The 19,178-nt window shown below is 42.4% G+C and overlaps 1 protein-coding gene across 1 annotated transcript in view; it reads right to left on the bottom strand.

The window, feature by feature from the left end:
• Positions 1-352: 352 nt before the first annotated feature.
• dntt (deoxynucleotidyltransferase, terminal) overlaps positions 353-19,178 on the bottom strand; it is a 145,999-nt gene continuing 127,173 nt past the window's right edge. The window contains exon 11 of the mRNA XM_021607961.3: positions 353-554. Within this exon, the coding sequence (XP_021463636.2) occupies positions 468-554 (87 nt within the window). The 3' untranslated portion in view covers positions 353-467. The remainder of the gene's footprint in view (positions 555-19,178) is intronic.

Genomic DNA, 19,178 nt, shown 5'->3' with positions numbered 1-19,178 from the left:
TTCCCAGGAGGCTTGGCTCCGGTTCGTGCTGAGCGCTCTCCTGCCAGGAGGAGGTTGATTACAACCATTTTTCTCGATGAGGCTTTCTCTCTCTCGCCCACGCTTATACCCCTCTCCTCTCTCCCTTTTTACCTTGCAGCCACCACAGGCAATTCATTTGTTGATTTAGCTTTGTATCAGTCACATAGACAAGAATGCTCAGAGAAAAGTGTGTTGTGAATGACAGAGCAGAATGTTTACTCGCTAAGAGGCTAACAGAAAGCAGCCAGGCATGATGAAAAGACTAAAATGATGAATCATACATCAGCATCTAGTCCAACAACAGAACACAAGTATAGAAATCAACCCAGATTAGGCTCTTTGAAATGAGATTGCAGTAGTGTGTAGCCGAGCGGGTAGACAGATGGGAGTGATGTACTGTATGTAGCCAAGGTGGCATTGTATGGGTGTCTGTGAGGGAAACATGCTTATGCGTTTCTCTGCCAGGGCTCCACATACTCCAAACCCAGATGGGCAAAGATATCCTCCTCTGAAGTTGCCGGTAGGAATAGTTTCTGGAGAAAGAACAAAGACAAAATTGATGGTTGGATTCAGAAACATTGTAGACATAAAATATACACTACATGTCCAAAAGAATGTGGACACCCCTTCAAATTAGTGGATTTGGCTATTTCAGCAACACCTGTTTCACACCGGTTTCACACCCGAGCACACAGCCATGCAATCTCCATAGACAAACATTGGCAGTAAAATGGCTCAGTGACTTTCAATGTGGCAATGTCATAGGATGCCACCTTTCCAACAAGTCAGTTCATCAAATTTCTGCCCTGCTAGAGCTGCCCTGGTCAACTGTCAGTGCTGTTAATGTGAAGTAGAAACGTATAGGAGCAACAACGGCTCATCCGCAAAGTGGTAGGCCACACAAGCTCACAGAACGGGACCGCCAAGTGCAACACTCACTACCGAGTTCCAAACTGCATCTGAAAGCAACGTCAGCACAATACCTGTTTGTCCAGTGAAGGGAGTTCCAGTGAAGGGAAATCTTAACGCAACAGCATACAATGACATTCTAGATTATTCTGTGCTTCCAATTTTGTGGCAACAGTTTGGGGAAGTCCCTTTCCTGTTTCATCATGACAATGCCCCTGTGTACAAAGCGAGGTCCATACAGAAATGGTTTGTCGAGATCGGTGTGGAATAACTTGACTGGCCTGCACAGAGCCCTGACCTCAACCCCATTGAACACCTTTGGGATTATTTGGAACGCTGACTGCGAGCCAGGCCTGATCGCCCAACACTAGTGCCAGACCTCACTAATGTTCTTGTGGTTGAATGCTGCAGGGCCTTGCTTCCAATCTTCCAACATTTAGTGGAAAGCCTTCCCAGAAAAGTGGAGACTGTTATAGTAGTATTAATGTCCATGATTTTGGAATGAGATGTTCAACGAGCAGGTGTCAGGTGTCTCATGTACTGTTTGTTGTCTGCAACATTACAAACACATACATAGACTGTGAGAGTTAACATGGCTTGACGGCAAGAGGCCACGCACGCACTGAAAACATCTCAAGGGTCAAACCATAGAAGCACAAGTATGATTAGATCAGTAACTCAAGATGAGATCACTATATCAATGAGTCAACATAGTCAGTTACTAGACTTTTCTCTTCTGACTCACAACAGTACCCCTTGAACCAAAAATACACAGTTGCTATGATTTGATGAAAATCTAACAAGATGTTCATTAACTCATATAAAGTAGAATGGAGGCCATCATTCTTATGGCCAACATTTGCTACTGAACAGTAAATGTGCCAACTCTGACCATAGCGTGAACACCCAGATTTATATCCAGCTACCTGCGTCCTCCTCACAGTCATAAAAAACTCTGACCTTGCTCTAAGTAACGCTATGTTTCAGTGGTGAGCCTGACTCACCTTGTGAGTGTGAGAGGCCCGGTGAAAAGCTTTAACCCTGACACATTCTGCCTTGAAGTGCTAAACTAGACCTGACACACAGAAATGAGAAGAGAGAAAAAATGTGGCCTTTCCTGCCAGCTAACGGCAGATGATAACCAAGCATAACTGGTAGGAGAGAGTGAAAAGCACTTCTAGGCATGTATCCCGCCATGCCAACTCGTTATTTACAATGCAAATGACAAGGGGGATGTTAGAGGCCCTAAGTGCATGCTGGGTAAAAGCAGTCAGGCCAGCCACGGTCCAGTCTGTTTAAACACTTTTTCAGTCTTCATTTGACTTCTATCTCTGTTGACAAGATCTATCTTACAAACAGTCAAGGCTTGAATCTTGATCCTGTCAATTTGATTATCACCTGACTCTCAGCAAATGCAGCCGTGCCCGCAAGGCACACACACACACATACAAAACATATAGAAAACAAAGACTTTACCGTGAAATGCTTGCTTACGAGTCCCAACAATGCAAAACAAAAAAATAGTAACACAAGAAGAATACAATAAAATACACAAGAATGGAGCTACAGGGAGTACCAGTACCAGATCAACATGTAGAGGAACGAGGTATTTGAGGTGGATATGTACACGAAGGCAGGTTAAAGTGACTAAGCATCAGGATAGATAATTCGAGTAAAATGAAGAACAGAGAAGCAGCAGCAAATGATGAGTGTAAAACTGTGTGTGAGTGTGCGTGCGTGTGTAATGTGTATGTATGTGTGTTTGTGTTATATTGGTCTGCGTGTGTGGTGGTGTATGTGTGTGGGCTTTGTGTGGGAATGTCAATATGGGACTCACAAACTGGATTTGGTCTTATCATTTGAAATTGTGTTTTTTACATTGGATAAAAGTAGAGACGATGCTACAAAATTGCATTTCATACACTGCATTTTGAGGAACAATGGGAAAGTAATTCTGCTTTGAAAGTTGATAAACTTGTAAACTCACTTTTGAGAAAATGGCTTTGAATGTTTTGGTATCTAGTGAAGAGTTCTTCTTTGTCTACACCCATTCAGCATCATTCACACCCTCTTAAGCTTCAGCCCCACCCATTTAGTTTTGCTCTCGGAGCGTTCAGAGCACACTAGACGCTCTGGCCAATGATTTGTTTACCTCATGAAAACAGCCTAACCAGCACTGCTGTCAACAATTTCATTACGTTTGTTTTTTTGCCGATGTTTACTGACACCGGCCATATTCAAAGGGTGTTGTGCACTTTAGCTTAAGACATGAAGCTAGCTAGCAAGGTAAACAACGTGTAAGATCACACACTTCACGTAATGTTAGCTAACGAGCCAGCCAGCTAACGTTAGCTAGTTAAACAACAATGAACATAGTGTCAAATCATCTCATTACTACCCTGCATGAATCTGTTGGGAACTAACCAACCAGGTTCAATGTAGCTATCTAGCTAACAGATTACCAATACAGACTGAACAGCTCAAATAGACAGAAGCCTTCTATATGGCAGACAAACACTGAACTCTCAGCATGTCCAGCCCACTCATTACCTCATCCAATCATGGCTAGTGGGAAGGTTGCTGACTTTTTCTGTGGCTTAACCAACAAAGCTAACAATTTTATTCATATTTACAGATGGCATACAAGTTTGTTATTAAGTCACAGGAAAGTTCACATGTTCCAGAAGGCATTTCAAGCCAAAAAAAACGTGTTATGATAAAAAAAATACAAATAATGTTCAAATGGCTCTCCTGTGAAGTCGTGACTTGTGACATAGGCCTAGTTTCCTGAAGCGGGTCACATATAGTGTGTGTGATTGAGTGTGTAAATGTTTTGTCGGAAGTTTACATACACCTTAGCCAGATACATTTAATCTCAGTTTTTCACAATTCCTGACATTAGATCCTAGTAAAAATGTCCTGTCTTAGGTCAGTTAGGATCACCACTTTATTTTAAGAATGTGAAATGTCAGAAAAATAGTAGACAGAATGATTTGTTTCAGCTTTCATTTTTTTCATCACATTCCCAGTGGGTCAGAAGTTTACATGCACTCAAATAGTATTTGTGTCACGACTCCGACCGAAGGTGGCTCCCCTTCCCGTTCGGGTGGCGCTCGGCGGTCGTCGTCGCCGGCCTACTAGCTGCCACTGATTATTTCCTCCCCCTCCTTATGTGTTTATTGAGTGCACCTGTTTTGAGTTGGGTATAATTAGTGAGGCTTTATTAGACAGCCGGCCCGCCTGGTTCCTTGTGCGGGATTAATTATTGTGACCTTCTGTGTTGTGTAAACTTGTGTGCACGTCTGTGAGTTACTTGCTTTCCCATTTTCATGGGTTTTTTCTGGACAGTTTAAGTCCCCCTGTTTGGGGCGTTTGTGTTGTATTACGCCCTGTGTTTTCGTGGGGTTGGCTTATGTTCCCCGTTGTTGTGCATTAAAATAGCACTCCCCTGAACTCTCTGCTTCCTGCGCCTGACTTCTCACCCACTACACTCAGAACGTTACAATTTGGTAGCATTGCCCTTTGAATTGTTTAACTTGGGTCAAAGGTTTTGGGTAGCCTTCCACAAGCTTCCCACAATAAGTTTGGGGAATTTTGGCTCATTCCTTCTAACTGAGCTGTTGTAACTAAGTCAGGTATGTAGGACTCCTTGCTCACACACGCTTTTTCAGTTCTGCCCATAAATGTTCTATGGGCTTGAGGTCAGGGCTTTGTGATGGCCACTCCAATACCTTGACTTTGTTGCCATTTTACCACAACTTTGGAAGTATGCTTGGGGTCATTTGGAAGACCAATTTGCGACCAAGATTTAACTTCCTGACTGATGTCTTGAGATATTGCTTCAATATATCCACATCATTTTCCTTCTCATGATGCCATCTATTTTGTGAAGTGCACTAGACCCTCCTGCAGCAAAGCACCCCCACAACATGATGCTGCCACCCCCGTGCTTCACGGTTGGGATGGTGTTCTTTGGCTTGCAAGCCCCCCTTTTCCTCCAAACATAACAATGGTTATTATGGCCAAACAGTTCTAATTTTGTTTCATCAGACCAGAGGACATTTCTCCAAAAAGTACCATCTTTGACCCCATGTGCAGTTGCAAACTGTAGTCTGGCTTTTTATGGCGGTTTCGGAGCAGTGGCTTCTTCCTTTCTTCCGGCCTTTCAGGTTATGTCGATTATAGGACTCGTTTGACTGTGGATAAAGATACTTTTGTACCTGTTTCCTCCAGCATCTTCACAAGGTCCTTTGCTGTTGTTCTGGGATTGATTTGCACTTTTCGCACCAAAGTACGTTCATCCCTAGGAGACAGAATGCATCTCCTTCCTGAACGGTATGACGGCTGCGTGGTCCCATGGTGTTTATACTTGCGTACTATTGTTTGTACAGATGAACGTGGTACCTTCAGGCATTTGGAAATTGCTCCCAAGGATGTACCAGACTTCTGGAGGTCTAAACATTTTTTTTCTGAGGTCTTGGCTGATATCTTTTGATTTTCCCATGATGTCAAGCAAAGAGGCACTGAGTTTGAAGGTAGGCCTTCAAATACATCCACAGGTACACCTCCAATTGAGTCAAATTATGTCAATTAGCCTATCAGAAGCTTCTAAAGCCATGACATCCTTTTCTGGAATTTTCCAAGCTGTTTAAAGGCACAGTCAACTTAGTGTATGTAAACTTCTGACCCACTGGATTTGTGATACAGTGAATTATAAGTGAAATGATCTGTCTATAAACAATTGTTGGAAAAATGACTTGTGTCGTGCACAAAGTAGATGTCCTAATTGACTTGCCAAAACTATAGTTGGTTACTAAGAAATATGTGGAGTGGTTGAAAAACGAGTTTTAATGAAGTCTATGTAAACTTCCGACTTCAACTGTATGTAGTCTAACAAGCGTGCGTAGGGTCAGTGGAAGATCGAGTTACAGCATTAAAGCCTTTCCACAGAGATTGACAGTGCACAGAGAGTGCTACTGGCTTTATTCTTCCCAACTCCATAGTTCCAGAGCAGACAGATTTCAGGAAGCAAATAAGTCAAAATACACACAGTGACTGGGAAACTGGTTGTTACATATAAGAGCTTTGGGACAGTCAGTTCTAAAGGTGATTTAGCTCATGGTTCAGGCATCCGTAACAAGATGCATGCTGGCTGTTCAAAAGGCTCTATGGAGAGCTATGGTAAACTCTAAGGTCCAGCTTAACAAAGGAAACAGTACAGACAAGGATCAGCTCCAACTACTGACCAATTTAGCCATGGTCCTCGATCAAGTCGAAGCCTGGCCTGTGAAATGTGAGCTCTGTCCAATCCCCTCTGGGGATAACATTGCTTTACTTACTGGCCACCTTAAAGCTTTGACCAAGAACAAATTGTTGCTTTTCTGAGACTTGACTTAAACCCTTTTACTCCAATAAGGAGCATATGTCATGCACAAATGATCCTACCTTCCATGTACTACAATAAGTACTACTTTATTCTGCCACAACACAACTATAGTAAGCACTCCACTTCCAACAGAGTAAGTGTAGCAGTACCAACTCAGGCCAGAGGGCAGAGGAGCTGGAGTTTGCGTTCCAGCATTTCAGCATTTCAGTGTCCTTGCCTTAATATATGAGCAGCTAATCAGCTGTGTATTTTCTCTGTCCACTGCGTAATTACAGATCTCATGGATGTGAACACAGACATCAGGCCCTCTAAACACCTGCCCCAACTCTGCTCTATGTCACTGCCTTCCTGCCATGACACACAGCCTGATGGATGGGCCTGATGAAAATGGTTGGCTGCCACTCAAGACGATAGGCCTGATGGAAATACTTGGCTGCCACTCAAATAGCCATGCCCACACACACACACACACACACACACACACACACACACACACACACACACACACACACACACACACACACACACACACACACACACACACACACACACACACACACACACACACACACACACACACACACACACACACACACACACACACACACACACACACCTCTACACAATTGAAAAGAACACACTACAAACACACCTGGTCAAACACTTTCAAACCCACCCCACAACCTCCCTCAGCATCACTGGTCTGGAGATGAAAGCTTCCGGTACCATAACCCAGAGAAGAGCAGCTGCATCCAGGTGGATAGCCAAACTTAATCTTGTCTGGACTTTGCTTCAATGCTAAAGAATAATATACAGCCTTGACCTGTAGGAGTCGGTGGGGGCCCAATTAGGAGAGCCAGAGGGGCCACCAACACCAGGAGAAGTTCAGAAAAAAAAGTGTTTATTTGCCCTGTCTTGTTTTGTCTTTGGTTTTGTCCTTTACATTTATTTAATTTTCTTATATTCACCGATTTAACATAGCACTTATTTGTGTAGCATCGAATCCCTCAATCCCTTTATCACTTGGTGTGATTTGACATAAATTAATTGACCAGTTGCATGATTTATTATTATAATATTTTTTTTCTACTAGATTACCCTCAGCACTTAATCAACCCTCGTCTTCCTCTTATTGTTGTCTTCCTGTCATTGAACTGTCGCAAGTGACCCATCTGAGCCATCAACCTCCATTGATCCCTCAGGTAAATAACCACCCCATGTTCCCCCACCCTCACCCCCTGACTTTCAATATGCGGACAGAGCAGGAAGTTGCAATAGGCACATACAACCAAGGTTTGATACCAGCACAAACATAAACCCTCTTAAACCTTAACCTAACCCCTAAGCCTAAAATTAGCATCTTCTTTTTTTTCCTTTCTTTTTTTTTTACTTGTGGGGACCGACGAGACTTCTGGTACCCACAAGAATAGTAAAACCAAACACACACACACGCACACCGCACACACATACTACAACAGACCTGCTGTTTTGTGGGTCCTTAGACACAGGGATATGCAAACGGTTGAATAATATGCAAATTCACACACAAAAAAAACAACTAATAGGAACATGTAAATTTACAAAGGCTACACAAATACGACAAACACACACAACAGGTGGCATGTCGGAGAGTAGGCTACTTTATTTTTTAAAGTAATCTCAGTGTTGATATTCATCATCTAGAGTACATATAATACATTGGCAGAGATAAGTATGTCTGAAGGACATGGCAATTCAGGACTGTTGTGTTTGTTTTCCTCTGTTGGACAGCAAGCAATGCATTTCATGTATTGAAAGGAAAATAAGTATTTCGAAATAGTCACCTTTTCAAAAATAAACCATTTACATTTGACACCTCTAAAAAGGTTTCCCCTGGACTGAAGAACATATTGTTTCAGTAAGGAAGACACACATTCACCTATAGCTTACCGTATCATATTTCTACAGTCCCCGTCATACTATTCATGTGGGTCTTTCCATTAGAAATCTATAGATACTGTATCAAACCACATCAAGGCTATTACATAAGGCATACCAGCGTGGGCCACATCCTTCCTCCCTCCCTTTGTTTGGATAGTTTCCTCCTTACTGTCACCACCTTGAACCAGGTTGTTATTGCCTAGAGATTGATGAATCGAAAATATTTGGATTGTCTCTAAATGAATCTATCTTTATTGCAGCTTACAGGAAAGGGCTGACAGTGGCGGAAAAGAGGGAGTCGATTTGGGCCTCTGCTGTCCTACTGAAATGATCCACCCACGATCAGAACACACACACACACACACGAGCGCACACCCCCAGCCTTCTTCAGGCACCCTAGAGCAACAGAATAGAACCACAGAGAGAGGAGACAACTCAGACACCTAACTAATCAACCCAGCAATTAGTGTTAGCATCATAAACCACTCTGAACCATAAAAAGGCTATTGAGCTGAATGTGGTTTTCATTACCTAACTCTCTCAGCCTGCTAATCAGCCCAATGCACTGGGCAGTAAGGGAAAACAGTGCCAGATAATCAACCTTTTAATCATACACACAGAATGAGTTTATTTGGCCACCATGGTTTCATACGTTTTGGTTTCATCTGTATTTATGTAGCCACATAAACATCCAGTAAATGACCGTTATTTGTTCATGGTTGTCCAAATATAATGAACATAGGAAGATAAAGGCATTTACATCTCATTGCCTATTAAGCAGAATGCTCTATTTCTTTCCTCTGTAACACGTTCCTTCCACCCTAAGTCATAAGGCCTAGATAACACATGACTGTCATATGACTAACGCAAGCCCAAATCACACGGAGGGACGTTCGTCAACGGTGTGAATTTGCGTGTACAAGAGTATTGTTTTCAAACAGGTAGCCTATTTGTCAGATCAACCATAACCTATACAGACTAATATATTTTTTTACCATTCAACTTTAGCAAGGTAGGGAAAATCATAAAAAAATCCTCTAATTTCCTTTCTACAAATGACCCACTCAATCTCTAGACCAGATTGATTCATTTTTTAACCAAGGCACTCAATAACCATGCACTATGTTTGAACTTTATTAATCAATTGTCTGTAAACAAAAACGGCGACACTGTCAAGAAATTCCATTAACAACGTGACATGTATGGATTCGAACCAGGGCTCCAGAGTGGCGTAGCGGTCTAAGGCACCGCATCTCAGTGCTAGACGCATCACTACAGACACCCTGTTTTGAATCCAGGCTGTATCACATCCGGCAGCGATTGGGAGTCCCATAGGGCGGAGCACAATTGGCCCAGCGTCATCTGGGTTTGGCCGGCGTAGGCCATCACTGGAAATAAGAATTTATTCTTAACTGACTTGCCAAGTTAAATAAAGGTTTAATAAATGAAAAAAATAATAATAATGTATATAAATATATATAATTCTGAAACACAACCCAGTTGAATGTTGTTGCATTCTATTATTGATAGACATGTTTTATTAAAGCACTACCCTATACATAATATTGGCTTATCATCACTAAATAGACACAAAATTCCAGAGGTAACAATGCACAAAAGTATTTTTCTAACAATTTCTCAGTGCACTGTACCAAAATGTCTATGCATAAACATGAGCAAAATAAACTTGCTATCATATTTCAGGTAAGACCCAAATGCAGACTGTGTTGAAGTAACAATGTTTATTACAGCAACAGAGACAGGCAAATGACAGGTCAAGGCAGGCGGGAGTCGATAATCCAGAGTAGTGACAAAGGCACAGGAAGGCAAGCAGGCTCAGGGTCAGGTCAGGCAGAGGTTGGTAATCCAGAGTAGGGGCAAAGGCACAGGATGGCAGGCAGGCTCAGGGTCAGGGGCAGGCAGAGTGGTCAGGCAGGCCGGCTCAGAGTCAGGACAGGTCATAAAGTCAGGGGAAATAGAATGCACAGGAAATAGAAAGGTCATAACCAGGAGAGCGAGAAAAAGAGAGACTGGGGAAAAGCAGGAGCTGAGACAAAATGCTGAATGACTTGACCAACAAGACGAACTGGCAACAGACAAACAGAGAACACAGGTATAAGTACCCAGGGGATAATGGGGAAGATGGGCAACACCTGGAGCAGGGTGGAGACAAGCACAAGGACAGGTGAAACAGATCAGGGCGTGACACTTGCTGCCTAATTTAACGTGCTATACGCTCAAGACGCCGTTGATGCTCGCGGCCCTTCCGTTTCCCCTTTTTCACTCCCATGCATTCTATTTCCCGTGTTAGCACGCTGGTTGACACGTGTATAAAAAAAATTCTACCTGTATGATTTGGGCTGTAGACAACAGATGTCAGTAAGAGATGAAAACTGCACCTCAAGTCTGTATAACACCCCTTGCATCGTGGATTATTTCCAAAGAACTCCACAGCCGTTCCTTGATTATACCTGACTTACATGACACTGTCAAGTTGGAGAGTTTCAGAGTTCCCTCATACAGTAAATCCATATTGTCAATTGGTATTGTTGATTAGGCTTTATTTTCCAATGTATTCTGATGCAATAACAATAGAATGCTGAAGTTAGGAAATATCCATGAAGTTCTAGGAAGTACACTAAACTGCTGCAGTGTTATGAAGTTCTCGGCTAACTAATGAGCCTTTTGCCCGGTTCTCTCTTGTACGGACCCAACCAGAACGCTCCTTTAATGATAACAATAAATTAAGTTTCTCTGCTCTACTGAAGCCTGTAAATAATTAATTGGTTTCTTCAAAAGGGGATGGTTTTGCATGACCAATCTACTTCTTCCTGCATTGTGATCCAATGCTGCTGTATCAGCACTAGGAGGATTCTGATTAATGAAAAAATTATCTGGAAAATATGAGCTATTTGGAAGGCTTTTTTTTTTTAACTGTATTTTCATCTTAAAATGAGTTAAGATATGTAACTGATTTCAATGTGTATGGCTATTGTATTGGAACAGTTAATGTTGCAGTAACAAAATATTAAGCTAGTGGGCATGCTACCTTGAACTCTCTCATACACACACATACGGTCATTGTTGCCTCTAGTTTTTTTTACTGTAGTCACAGTAAATGGTAATGTCATGCTTGCAGGAATAGCACACAATAGCAGGAAATCGGAGCTATGGATGGATGGTGCCTGTGTCACCGCAAGGGCCATGTCAATTCATGTTATATGACATTCAGATAGACCCAACATCAGAGCCAGAGTGAAAACCTCTGCCATTCACTTTCATCAATAATGGAGCAAGATCCGTCTCTAGAGTTAGCCCGAGCGACGACACCACACTCCTATCGTTACCCCCTTCCTTCCCCTGTCTCTTTCATCCTCCCCCTCCTATTCTCTTCTGAAATCTTCTGAGTTCGGAACTAATTTCTTCTCTTTATGATTCCATAAGAATAGATTGTAGGTTGTGGATTCAAGGATAATAGCTTGGCATTGAATTCCATTTTTGACAGAAAAACATTGACAGATCTATAAATACCCCTCGTTTTCTCTCCCAGGAAAGACTGGTAATGGGCCTTGTGTGGGAGGAAGGGAGGATGGGAAGGGAGGGGGGAGGTGGGGAAATAAGGGACGATGTTGAGAGGAGTGGCAGAGAGGGGATGTGAGAGAAACTTTGGTGTTATTCACGTGGTATTATTCACCCTCGTTTGGGGACTGTTTTAATCAATGTTTTCCCCCTATCTGTCTCTCCCTCTGTCTCACTCTGTCTTAAGTCTCTGTTCTCTCTTTCTCTCACAAGGTTTCTTGACCTCTCCGTCCATAGCTCGAACTCAGTTTCATTGCTTCCCTCAAAGGCATTGACCTTCAGAATAATTCATTTTGACGAACATACACTGAGTGTACAAAACACTAGGAACACCTGCTCTTTCCCTGACATAGACTGACCAAGTGAATCCAGGTGAAAGCTATGATCCCTTATTAATGTCACCTGTTAAATCCACTTCAATCAGTGTAGACGAAGGGCAGGAAACAGGTTATAGGATTGTTAAGCCTTGAGACAATAGAGACATGGATTGTGAATGTGTGCCATTCAGAAGGTGAAGGGGCAAGACAAAATATTTAAGTGCCTTTTGAAAGGGGTATGGTAGATGGTGCTAGGCTTACCGGTTTGAGTGTGTCAAGAACTGCAACGCTGCTGGGTTTTTCACAGTCAACAGTTTCCCTTGTGTATCAAGAATGGTCCACCACCCAAAGGACATCCAGCCAAGTTGACACAACTCTGGAAAGCATTGGAGTCAACATGGGCCAGCATCCCCATGGAACGCTTTCGACACCTTGTAGAGTCCATGCCCCATCGAATTGAGGCTGTTCTGAGGTGAAAAGGGGGTGCAACTCAATATTAGGAAGGTGTCCCTAATGCTTTGCACACTCAGTGTAAGGTCCCTCGATAGAATATGATCACACATGACATTGCTTAGCGTGGCCTTACCAGGAACCCTCTGTACAGATCTGGAAGTTAAATATCAACTTAATAAGTTAATGGTTTAATAAAGTTCAATGTATAACATTATCCATGTATTATTTATTATTATTGTTAGAACATATTTAACATGGACACTGTATACCTGTGGTTTCTGATCTTTCAGTAAAAGTCAAATCTCAACCCAGAAAAAACGTACAGTCATACACACACACATACCACTTCCTGATATCTCAGTGCTACCAGCATCATCACCACCACCTGCTTTCAGCACTTTGCCCACACGGAGACTCAGTAGTCTCAGTAATCTACCACCACAGGCCAACAGTTCAACACCCTGCTCCTGTCACTCTCTCATTGCACACCATCAATTTCCCTGTAGCTCTCTCTCCCCGACTCTCCCCTATCACTCCTATTACACCAGCCTTAATTGTGTCTCTGACCTCCATGGAAAATGACCCAATCACACGGCAATTGTAGCCTGAAATGAGAGTCCATATTTGCATTGTTCCCCTGTCACTGGGGGTGGGATTTCTTTGGTGGATGGAGAGAAAAGGCTCCATGTTCAAGGAGAGGGAGATTGAGAGGCATTGTGAAGGGTTGGCTTTGAAGAGATCTCTGTGTAAAAAGCATGACAATCTCCTCACAATGGAAATTGGCAGACTATATATAGTCATGGAAAATCCTTACGCTGGCTCGAGTTTTTATGTGCTTTCACTGAGTTTGCTTACAGTAACTTTATTCACATTTTAAATGCTTAAAGGACTTAAGTGAAGTATATTGCCACATTTGAAACTGAATCTACAGCAAATGTGAGCTTCATTATGTAAATCAACCTAGTGTCATACCATCTCCACTAATACCTGACACTCTGCCCTCTCAAAGCCACAGCTTTCAGACCTGTTCTTAACGTCAACACCCAGTGATAAACCATAGAAAATGTCAAAAGAATGTCCTTGAACTGCTCTTGACGGCCAGAATATTATACATGTTTAAAGGTTTTAAGGTAAACTGCCTCTTGGTCTTTCTTATCCAGAGCGGACAGTTTCTCCTGGTCAAGGAGAATGAATGAGAGAGTTTTAATCTGGGTTGTATTCATTAGGGCACGCAGTAGAAATCATTTAAAAACGGAAATCAAAAATGCGCATTTATAGGCACAGTGCAGGCACATCAAGCGGGTCTCAGAGCACTTCATATTATTCCGTATGTAAATCCGAGATACTTCATTGAGTATGATATGTTACGTTTTGTATGGTATGTATTAATTTGTGGATGTCCATCACCCATTTCGCATAATATGTCACAAATTACAATTCGTATTATATGTTACAAATTTGCAAAACGTACAATATGTTACGAATCTGCAAAATGTATAATATGTCATTACTTCTAGCTAGGTGCCTAACGTTAGCTAGCTGGCATACTTTAGCTAGTTTAGGGTTATGTTTAGGAGTTAGGTTAAAAGGTTAAGGTTAGGGTTAGAGGAAGAGTTAGCTAAAATGGTTTTAAGGTTAGGGTTAGGGGAAGGGTTAACTAAAATGCTAAGTAGTTACAAAGCTTCAAAAAAGTAGTAAGTAGTTTAATTTTCTAAAATGGTCCATAATGAAATTAAAACTCGTAACCTTTGGGTTGCTAGACGTTTGTGTTAAACGCCCAACCAACCACCCTACTTCAGTGTTTTGCCTTAGCCATCTGTCTTATGTAACCACACCAAACATAATACATCATACTAATTTGAGTGTGTCCTGTATTTACGTTTACTATGTTACATCTAATCTATGAGACCAGGTTGAATGAACATGACCCAGGCTGTAAGCAGAGAGACAGACCTGTTGCAGGGCTGCAGCCAGATAAACTGACTGTGCCATAAAGGCTGGTCAGGTCCAAGCCAGAAGAGCAGGCCCTGATTACAGCAGCTGCACTCAGATTGAATTCAGGAGGTAGCAAATAAGAATCAATCAGTGCTGAAGACCAGGCGGCCCAAGTGGACTATAAGAGGACCCAACCAAGAAGAAGCTGTCTGTGTGTGTGTGTGTGTGTGTGTGTGTGTGTGTGTGTGTGTGTGTGTGTGTGTGTGTGTGTGTGTGTGTGTGTGTGTGTGTGTGTGTGTGTGTGCATACAGACAGTTTCTAATAGCAATCATGCACTTCAGGGTTTGTGGTATACAGTATGGCCAATATACAATGGCTAAGGGCTGGATACAGGCAGTCCGCTTCTGGTTGTGCTTTAGAACAACCCTTAGCCATTGTTTATTTAAGCAATAGGGCCCTAGGGGTGCGGTGTTTTGGCCAATATACCACGCCTAAGGGTTGTTCTTATGCACGATGTGAAGCAGAGTGCCTGGACACAGCACTTAGCCTTGGTATATTGGTCATATACCACAAAACCCTGAGGTGCCTTATTGCTTGAACATGTGCAAGATTGAATGAACTCAGCCGATTATCAAGATGTTTTGGAGTGCAATTGTCACGTTTTGACCTTAGTTCTTTTGTTATGTCTTTGTTTTAGTATGGTCAGGGAGTGAGTTGAGTGGGTTGTCTATGTTAGTTTTTCTATGATTTGCTATTTCTGTGTTTGGCCTGGTATGGTTCTCAATCAGAGGCAGCTGTCAATCGTTGTCCCTGATTGAGAAGCATATTTGGGGAGCCTGTTTTCTGTTAGCGCTAAAGCACCTTATACCACCCACCACTGTGACCTGTATGCTTTAGTCGGCTGGACCTCGCTACATATTCGTTGCCAGACCCACTGGCTCCAGGTCATCTACAAGTCCATGCTAGGCAAAGCTCCGCCTTATCTCAGTTCACTGGTCACGATGGCAACACCCACCTGTAGCACGCGCTCCAGCAGGTGTATCTCACTGATCATCCCTAAAGCCAACACCTCATTTGGCCGCCTTTCCTTCCAGTTCTCTGTTGCCTGTGACTGGAACGAATTGCAAAAATCGTTGAAGTTGGAGACTTTTATTTCCCTCGCCAACTTTTTTTTTCTACTGTGTTATTGACTTGTTTATTGTTTACTCCATGTGTAACTCTGTGTTGTTGTCTGTTCACACTGCTGTGCTTTATCTTGGCCAGGTCACAATTGTAAATGAGAACTTGTTCTCAACTAGCCTACCTGGTTAAATAAAGGTGAAATAAAAAAGATAACAAATATTGTGTTTTGTGGGTGATTATTTTCTGTTTAGTGTGTGTTGCACCTGACGGGGCTGTTTCGTTTGTTCTCTTTTGTTACTTTGTATTTAGTGTTCAGTTCAGTTTATTAAAAGGATGAACACTTACCACGCTGCACCTTGGTCCTCCTCCTCTCTCTCCCAACGATGAGCGTTACAGCAATGTTCAACACAGTCTCCAAAAACTTTGTCTCTCTTGAAGGTCTTCCAGCAGGACAACAACCCAAACACACATCAAAAAGATCCCAGGAATGTTTGAAGACTGTTCTAGAGTGGCCAGCAATGAGTCCAGATCTGAATCCCATCAGAAACCTATGGTGATATCTGAAGACAGCAGTTGTTGGAAGGCACCCCTCAAACTTTGAAGAATTGGAGTAGTGTGCAGCTGAAGTGTGGGATAAATTGCCAGTGACAGGTGCAGCAAGCTCCTGGGTGCCAAGAAGCTGACGGCTACAAAAAGCTTATTTTTGGAGTTATCTTCGCCAAAGGCTGTCTAACCAAGTAGTAGCTCCTAGGTGCCAATAATCGTGTCCATGCCATTCATTTGAATTTTCTTAATTAACATTGGAACTTAAGTCTCCCCCCCCCCCCCCTCAATGGCTTACCAGTCTACACGTATTGTAACATGTGTGACCCACTGTCAAATAAAAGTTGAAATCCACATTTTTACGAAGCTCACGCCTTAGTCTCTATACTACATAGTAGTTGTCCCTCGAGATTACGAGATCACAGATGGCTTCGCAACTTTAGAGATGTATGGAGTTCATTCAGTGAGCTCAGGAAAAGTTGGATTTAACACAGGTTTCAGTAACAATTTACTTTGACTAATTCATTTCTTACACACTTATAAGCATTTCATTAATGTGTTATAACAGGTCCTAACCGCATTATTAAAGTGAAATGAGACTGTTTTAACACGCTTAAATGTCTTATTCACGTCGGCCATGGAGAACGAGAACCCAGAGTCCTTGGGAGTCCATGGCTGGTTTTCCCTTTGTAATCCGTGATTTTCTGTAGACCTTGCCACATACGTCTCGTGTCAGAGCCGTTGAGCCACTGTCTCTGAACTTACGTTTTGCCTATTTGATTGCCTTATGGAAGGAATACCTACACTATTTGACCATATTCCCAGTCACCTTTCCATGGTTAAATGCGGTGTTTCAGCTTTCAGTTTTGCGAGAATGCTGCCATCTATCCTCGGTTTATGATTTGGGTAGGTTTTAATAGTCGCCGTTGGAACAACATCCCCTATACACTTCTTGAGGAACTCAGTCACCGTGCCAGTGTAAGCGCCAATTTTGTATTTTTATTTTTAAATTTAACCTTTATTTAACCAGGAAGGGCTCATTGAGATTTAAAATCTATTTTTCAAGAGTGTCCTGGCCAAGATAGGCAGCACCAAGTCATGACAAAAATTACAGACAAACAACATGAAAAACTACAAGTAATCTAGTAAAAACCATAGAATTCACAAGAGTATAACAAAATCAAAACAACATTTTGATTCTGCGTGATCAAAACAATCATGAAGCATGGATTCCAATTGGTCAGACGAGCGTTGAATAGACCTTAGCACAGGTTATTCCTGTTTGAGTTTCTGCCTATAGGAAGGGAAGAGCAAAATGGAGTCGTCATCTGATTTGCCGAAGGGAGGGCGGGGGAGGGCCTTGTTGGCATCTCGAAACGGCAAGTAGCAGTGATCTAGTGTTTTCCCTAAATGAGTACTACAGTCAATGTTTTATAGAACTTCGGTAGCTTTTTCCTCAAATTTGCTTATTTAAAATCCGCAGCTACAATAAATGCGGCCTAAGGATATGTAGTTTCCAGTTAAATAAAGTCCAGTGTAGTTCCTTGAGGGCTGTCATGGTATCGGCTTGAGGGAAATATACATGGATGTGACTATAACCAAAGATAATTATCTTGGGAGGTAATACGGTCAGCATTTTATTGTGAGGTATTCTAGGTTGGGTGAACAAAATGACTGTATTTTTCTGTATGTTATCACAATCACACCGTGAGTAGCTAATCATGAAGCATACACCCCCGCCTATCTTATTCCCGGAGAGCTCTTTATTCCTATCTGCTCTGAGAACCCAGCTGGCTGTATGGACGGGGAAAGTATTTCCCAAGAGAGCCATGATTCCATGAAACAGAGTATGTTACAGTCCTTGATGTCTTTCTGGAAGGAGACCCTCACCCTTAGCTCGTCTACTTTATTGTCCGACACTGAATATTAGTGAGTAATATACAGCACTCAGAAGTGGTGGATGGTGTGCCCACCTCCACCCTGAATACCTCTTCTCCGCCAGCGGCAACTTGGAGCAGCCTCTGGGATAAGTTCAATTTCCCTGTGGGGTATGAACAAAAGATCCAATTTGGGAAAGTCGAATTCCTGGTCGTAATGCTGGTATCCAAAAGTTATTCCCGGCTGTATGTAATAACACAAAAAACGTTCTGGGCTAATAATGTAAGAAATAATTCTGCAAAAAAAAGAAAAACACTGCAAAGTTGCTTAGGAGCTAGAAGCAGAGGTGCCATGTCTGTTGGCACGTCAGACTCATTGAATAAAAAAATCTTTGTCCAATTCGAGGTGAGTAATCACTCTTCTAATATCCAGAGGATCTTTTCGGTCATAAGAGACAGAGGTAGCAGCAACATTATGTACAAAATAAAAAACACAAAATAGCACAAATGGCAGCCATCCCCTCCAGCGCCAATACTGTATGTATGAGTCTGAAATGGGGAATTTCATTGAAAGTTTTGAACGTGAATATTTGTGAAAAGTCCAACAGAAAAATGTCAATAGCAGGATTCTTTGGTGATGTCCTCAGCAGTTGTTTTTTTATGCTACATCTGGAAAATGTAGATAAAATGTTCCTATCTGCGTTGTGTCTGTATTAGTTTGATAAGTGAGGCATGTTTATACATACTTTATGAATGCTGTTTGAGATCCCGGAATGCCTTGTCAGCAGCTGGGGAGAGGTAAGTGGAGACAGGGCGGAAGCCAGGTTGCAGTAGCCCCGGATAAAGCTTCATTAAAAGTTAGCAAACACCAGGAAACGTTGCAGCTGTACTCTGGATGTAGGCTGTGACCAATATACCACCACTCTCACCATCCCAGGATCCATCTCTATACTCCCGGCAGAGATGATGTAACCCAGAAAGGGGATGGTGGAGCGATGAAATTCGCACTTCTCTGCTTTTACAAAAAGCTGGATCTCCAGGAGGCTTTGGAGAACCTGTCGGACGTGGATCACATGTTCTTGAGTGGAGCGGGAGAAGACAAGGATGTCATCAAGG

Source organism: Oncorhynchus mykiss, chromosome 1, assembly GCF_057628025.1.
Source record: "Oncorhynchus mykiss isolate SJ-2025 chromosome 1, ASM5762802v1, whole genome shotgun sequence".
Classification (NCBI taxonomy): domain Eukaryota; kingdom Metazoa; phylum Chordata; class Actinopteri; order Salmoniformes; family Salmonidae; genus Oncorhynchus; species Oncorhynchus mykiss.
The sequence above is the reverse complement of the archived record's forward strand: the minus strand, read 5'-3'. Positions and strand labels throughout refer to the sequence as shown.